We start from the raw sequence: 7,500 nt of genomic DNA, 5'->3' as shown, positions 1-7,500 counted from the left end.
CTTCCTTATCCTTTCTTTGTCTTTCCTTTCGATGTGTTTATTCTCTTTCATTATTTCTTATTTATGTGCTCCTAATCCCCTGTTTAACAACATCTACACACCTTCCCTTTTCCATGAAATTCTCTTTCTCTCGTCCTTTTTCTTTGCTTCTCCTTTCATCCCTTTCCCCATTGTTGCACCTTGATCTATACTATTCAATGGTTTTAGAGGTGCAGTAAAATAAAGAAAAATCTTACCCGTCAACAAGCGGCGACTCCTGCAGGAGAGCGCGCGCGGCCTTGAGCCTCTCTTGGTGTGACGCCGTTGGGGACACACGCACAGGCAGAGGGCTAGCTGAAGTTCCAAGGACCAGCGTCACAATTAACGTCAGCATCCCCGTGAGCGCCATGTCATTATAGTCTTTCAGATCTGTTGAGACAGTAGATTTTATAGGTTAGCATAGTATTATCATCTATTAAGAGAGTTGGGTGAAATAAAAATCTCATTTTCAAATTCTACTATCTAATAAGACTATTAAGATATTTTCAAAATACAAGCAAAGCAGAAATTTTGCAGCCACCCTGGTTACTATTTTATCTGCTTCGTTATGTCTTGTCAATACTATCGCTTGGTTTTTGGCACTACTATCACTGGCAAAAAGTCACTATCATCATTATCAGTGATTAGCCCCGTCAACACTAATATATCAACTATCATGATAATCACCAGTATAATCACTACTCCTATTATGGGTTGTCTGATGCCTGAGTAACGAGTCGAAATACCCATTAGATAATACTATCCTAGACCCGAGCGGTGTTGTACCCTGTGAAGGAATTATTCAAAAATAAGTGAAATTTGGCTGGACGTAACCGTAGAGTTAAACAAAAAATAGTATGTCCGTTATGTCGCATTAGTTGGTTAAATAGTACACCCTTGAATTGATTTTTTTTCTTCTAAATTTGGTATGCTGACTGGCATTATAGCTTCGCAAGATTTACATTGATAAGGTTATAGAACTTGAAGGAACAATTCAGTATATAATTCCTAACAATTCATTTTGTTTAATTCACGAAAATGATTAATGTGACACGTAATATTGATCAACATAAATGTTAATTGAATAAAGTCCCGAAATCCGAATTGACCTCTATTTTCGGTAGCTGACTCGAGCGCACTCCTTGCCTGACTCGCCTCAACGCCAAATGGCTTTTAGTCAAACCACTACGCCATTTTTTGTGCAGTTCGAGTTTTGTGTGTCTCTGCCTGCGGTCACTCGGCTCAGTATTTTTATCTATGTTTTGTGTTGATATTAGGATCTGTTAAAATAGGAGTAGGGTTCTGTTTTGTTTTTTCTAATTTATATTCATGTGTATATATATAATGTAAATATATAAAATATTTAGTATAGTTATTTTGTTCATCCATGTGCCTTTCAACCCGGGCAAGCTTATTGCTAATATTGCTATTGGCACTTAATAATACACACAACTTAAATGTGCCATAATATAACTATCGGTGATTAACGCCATCAACACTAGCAAACCAACTATCATGGGCCATTCTAGCCCATGCGGTGTCTTTACCCATGTGATAGGCAATATTCAAAAGTAAGTGAAACATGGTTGTATGTAACCGTAGAGTTTAAACATTTGTGCGACCGTAACATCACGTTAGTCGTAGAAGTTATACACCCTTGAATTGCTTTGTTTTATTCTGATATAACGACTAGTATTATAGCTTCACAAGATTTACAATGATAAGGTTATCGTACTTGAAGGAACAATTCAGTTTCTCATTTCTAACAATATGATAATGCATAGATTGAAGTTGATTTACTTAAAATCAATATGATGATATAATAACTCTTTTTAGTTAACTTTATGCTATTGCTCTTACATTCATATAAATACATAAATATCTTATATATACCAATATACAATCTAAATACATATGCATTCTTGAACATCACCTATTACCCCTTAAATCATCACTATGATTCTATTTCACACAAAGAGAATAAAAGCGTCTTAAATCAATCTCCATGAATATTAATACTTAAAACATAATTAAGAAAATCTAAAATATCAACAAGTCACACAGATATTTGGGTCATCCCTTTTCCACCAAATAAATGTGGTGAATAATCAATGCTAATAACGACTACTAATTGGAGTAGTTGTTGGAGGCAGTTGTCTACCGGTTTTCCTTAATCTTTCCAAAACCTTCTCCGGTTTTTTTCTTTTTTACGAAATAAGTGATACATGGAAGAAATCATTGGGATATGATAATGTTATTTTTATTTTCAGTTACCTATCATTATGATCATGTAGATGAAATCTTAATCCGATGTTACAGTAAATATCAGGAGAGCAGCAAGAGCCTTTCTAGTAAAGAAAATTAATAATTTAATCAGTGAGTCAATTAGTATGTAAATGAAATAACCTTAGGACGAGAGTGTCTCAGATCCTGCTGCAAGAACGCGCTCCTAGTTTCTCAATCAGGCATTCGCAACAGCTGTTCATAGATAGATAACTATCATGTTTTGAGGAGGAAGAAATATGCTGAATCTCACTGAACGTAAAATATACGAACTAGTAGCTGCTAGTTTATGTTAAAGACTGTAGGCCTCGCAGTTTAGTCAAGTTTCTCTCAATTTGAGATGGTAGAAGTTTGATACTGTGTCTTCAGATTAAACTGCTAATTGAGCCCCTACACCTAGAGGAGGGAACATTAATGTTATCAACAGTTGCTGAATAATCATTATCAGGAACTTTGATATCTATAGTAATTGTGATACACGGAATTCATCTTTTCTCTCTGGTAATTATTCTCAGGTACATGACATGTCTTAACTTTGTTAGACATTAGTAAAGAAAAAATAGTGATTTAGTCACTAAACTAGTTGGGTTTTGTTACAGCAGTAAGAGGAAGAAAGTAGAGAAACTTGAATGTTATATGTCAACGTCAGTATTTGGCACAAGGATAAACAGATTATAAGGATTGATGATATTGTCAACTTAATTTCAAACAACGAGTCACATACAGTGGATATGATGCTTTCACCGAATATCAAGATAAAAAGATCTTATTTACCTATATTCACGTCTTCGAAACGCGTTACCCTGTTTCCTACCATACCTTTGTGAAGCTTTCGAATAACCAACAAATTATTCATAAGCACGGATGACTATTTTTCCGGGGTATATTTACGTTTTATTCTATTTACTTGCGTAATCAATATTTTGAAATGATAATTTGATATCATGTTTCCATTTTTCAGTTGTCACAGCTACTGGCGAGCCCCTTAGGCTGTTAGAATAGAGTTCCTGGCCCTAGATGGAGATATTTTTTTTATGCCCCCCCCCAAAAAAAAAGGAAAGAAAGAAAGGAAGAAATTAAAATGAGAGAAGGATATGAAGAAGAATGAATCGATAAAAGAATAATATCACAATCATGCATCAATAAATCCAATGCATTGTGAAATTATTGATAACCAACCATACCTTTTCTACGTTTGTTGCATAATAAATATATTCTATTCAATTCTTCCCATTATTATTTTTTGGATTCTTTCAAGTGCTATTAAGCGCTTCCAAAACCCCAGCAATCTACTAGAAATCGCTCGGTCTGTTAAAAAGGAGAATGGACGAAAAGAAGTAATCATTGTTTTCATTGTCATCTTTACTAGAATGGTGATAATGATAGTGATAACAACTATCATCATTATGATTATTACTATCATTAATGTTATCATTATCGTTACCATTGTTATTATTTCATTATATTCATCATTATCATTCTTCTTATTATTATCATAATTACTAGTAATGATATTATAATTATCAACATTATTATCAATATCATCATTATTGTTATTAATAGTAGTATCATTATTATTATAATTTCAGTTGATAGTATTTTCATTAGTATTATTTTTATTAACCTTGTCATCATGATTATTATTATTATTATCATCATCATTATTATCATTATCATCATCATTATCATTGTTATCACATCATTATCATTGTTGTTATTACTAATATTATCATTATTGTTATTATCATTATTAGTGTTATCATTAATATTATCATTATAATTATTATTGCTATTATTATCACCAGCTTTCCTAATATCAGTACCATTACAGTTATTTTGATTATCATTATTATAATTCTTATATTTATCGTTCATATCACTTTTTCACATTATTGCTCTTACTATTATTATAATCATTATTATTATAATCATTATTATTATCATCATTATCATTGTCACCAACATTCTCATTATCAATGTGATTATCATCAGTATTATCATCGATTCTATTATCCTTATTGATGTCGTTATTGTTATCATGATTATTACTATAATTTTTATTATCTTCATTATTATTGTCATCGTATCAATATTACTATCATTATCGTTATTATGAGAAATACCACTATTATCATTATCATTATCATTATCATCATTACTATCATGATTAATATAAAAAACATAACTTTTATCATCATCAATATCATTATTACTATCATTACTCTCTCTCTCTCTCTCTCTCTCTCTCTCTCTCTCTCTCTCTCTCTCTCTCTCTCTCTCTCTCTCTCTCTCTCTCTCTCTCTCTCTCTCTCTCTCTCTCTCTCTCTCTCTCTCTCTCTCTGTCTGTCTGTCTCTCTCTCCCTCTGTCTCTCACTTTTTCCCCCCCTCTCTCTTTCTCTCTTTGTCTCTCTCTCTCTCTCTCTCTCTCTTTCTCTTTCTCTCTTTGTCGCTCTCTCTCTCTCTCTCTCTCTCTCTCCCCTCTCTCTCTCTCTCTCTGTATATATATATGCATATGTATGCGTGTATGTGCTAAAATGAACATGGATAGAATATGAAATAGTTTAACGTAATAAGAATATTCATTGCTTAAGAAAAGCGAATAGCCGGCACTTAACTCGCAAATGGTATTACGTAAAAAAAGCTCAATTACCTACGGAGATTTTTTTAAAACTAAAGCTGAAGAGAATAACAAGAACGGCGAAAGGGGTATTTTAAAGCCAGGCTTTCGATGGCGAAACCAGACAGAAAATATGGCGAATATGGCATTTGTTGGCGTTACTGACTTCTCATTACACATTGTCACTGATCATTTGCTTCCTCTGAAAAAAAGAAGAAGAAGAAAAAAAAAAATGAAAAGACGATGAAAGAGAGAGAGAGAAAAAAAAAGAGAGAGAGAGAGAGAGAACGAAACAGAGAAAGAGAGAGAAAGAAGTATAGATAGATAGATAGATAGATAGATATATTGATGGATAGATAGATAGATAGATAGATAGTTAGATAGATAGATAGATAGAGAGAGAGATAGATAGATAGATAGAGAGAGAGAGAGAGAGAGAGAGAGAGAAAGAAAGAGAGAATATAGAGAAAGAGAAAGAGAGAGAAAGTTATAGAGAAAGAGAGAGAGAACGAGAAAAAGAAAGAGAGATAGAAAGAGTGAGAGAAACAGAAAGAGAGAGAAAAAGAAAGAGAGAGAAAAAGAAGAAAGAGAAAGAGAGAAAAAAGAAAGAGAGATAGAAAGAGTGAGAGAAACAGAAAGAGAGAGAAAAAGAAAGAGAGAGAAAAAGAAGGAAAGAGAAAGAGAGAAAAAAGAAAAAAGAAAGAGAGAGAGAGAGAGAGAGAGAGAGAGAGAGAGAGAGAGAGAGAGAGAGAGAGAGAGAGAGAGAGAGAGAGAGAGAGAGAGAGAGAGAGAGAGAGAGAGAGAGAGAGAAAGAAAAATATTAAGGAGAAGAGGAAGTGGAGAAGTGGAGGAATGATAATGATAAGAAGAAGGAGAAGAGGAAATGGAGGAATGATAATATATATATATATATATATATTATTTTTATTATCATCATCATTATTATCATTATCATCATCATTATTATCATTATCATCATCATTATTATCATTATCATCATCATTATTATCATTATCATCATCATTATTATCATTATCATCATCATTATTATCATTATCATCATCATTATTATCATTATCATCATCATTATTATCATTATCATCATCATTATTATCATTATCATTTTCATTATCATTATCTTTATAATCATTATCATAACCATTCTCATCATCATTATCATTATCATAATCATTATCATCATCATCATCATTATCATTGTCTTTATCATCATTATCATTATCATAACCATTCTCATAATCATTATCATAATCATAATCATTATCATCATCATCATTATCATTATCATCATCATTATTATCATTATCATAATCATCATCATCATCATTATCATTATCAACATCATTATCATTATCATTATCATTATCATTATCATTATCATTATAATTATCATTATCATTATCATTTTCATTATCATTATCATTATCATTATCATCATCATTATCATTATCATTATCATTAGCATTAACATTAACATTATCATTATCATTATCATTATCATTATCATTATCATTGTCATTATTATTATCATCATCATTATCATCATCATCATCGTCATCAAAATCATTATCATTATTATTATATTATTATTATCATTATCATCATCATCATCATTATCATTATCATTATCATTATCATTATCATTATCATTATCATTATCATTATCATTATCATTATCATTATCATTATCATTATCATTATCATTATCATTATCATTATCATTATCATTACCATTATCATTATCCTAATCATTATCATTATTATCATCATCATGATGATGATCATCATCATTATTATCATTATCATTATCCTAATCATTATCATTATCATTATCATTACCATTATCATTATTATCATTATCATTATCATTATTATTATCATTATCATCATCATTATTATCATTACCATCCTAATCATTATCATTATCATTATTATCACCATTATCATTATCATTATAACCTTTATCATTATTATTATCATTATCATTATCATCATTATTATTATCATTATCATCATTATCATCATCATCATTATTATCAATATTATTATTATTATCAGTATTATCATTATCATCATCATTATTATCATTATCATCATCATTATTATCATTATCATCATCATTATTATCATTATCATCATTATTATCATTATTATTATTATTATTATTATCATAATTATCATCATTATCATTATCATCATCATTATTATCATTATCATCATCATTATTATCATTATCATCATCATTATTATCATTATCATCATCATTATTATCATTATCATCATCATTATCATGGTCATCATCATAATTATTATCCTTATCATTTATCATCCTTATCATTATCATCATCATTATCACATTATTATCCTTATAATTATCATTATCATTATCATTATCATTATCATTATCATTATCATTATCATTATTATTATTACTATCATGATTAATATAAAAAACATAACTTTTATCATCATCAATATCATTATTACTATCATTACTCTCTCTCTCTCTCTCCCCTCTCTCTCTCTCTCCCCTCTCTCCCCCCCCTCCCCTTCCCCTCTCTCTC

The 7,500-nt window shown here is 30.4% G+C and overlaps 1 protein-coding gene across 1 annotated transcript in view; it reads right to left on the bottom strand.

The window, feature by feature from the left end:
* The window catches only part of LOC122255366 (dipeptidase 1), a 173,113-nt gene that overhangs the window by 88,342 nt on the left and 77,271 nt on the right, over positions 1–7,500 (bottom strand). The window contains exon 2 of the mRNA XM_043019406.2: positions 237–408. Within this exon, the coding sequence (XP_042875340.1) occupies positions 237–388 (152 nt within the window). The 5' untranslated portion in view covers positions 389–408. The remainder of the gene's footprint in view (positions 1–236; positions 409–7,500) is intronic.

Source organism: Penaeus japonicus, unplaced genomic scaffold (genome assembly GCF_977035675.1).
Source record: "Penaeus japonicus unplaced genomic scaffold, GWHDUDI00000001_assembly GWHDUDI00000020, whole genome shotgun sequence".
NCBI lineage: Eukaryota > Metazoa > Arthropoda > Malacostraca > Decapoda > Penaeidae > Penaeus > Penaeus japonicus.
The sequence above is the reverse complement of the archived record's forward strand: the minus strand, read 5'-3'. Positions and strand labels throughout refer to the sequence as shown.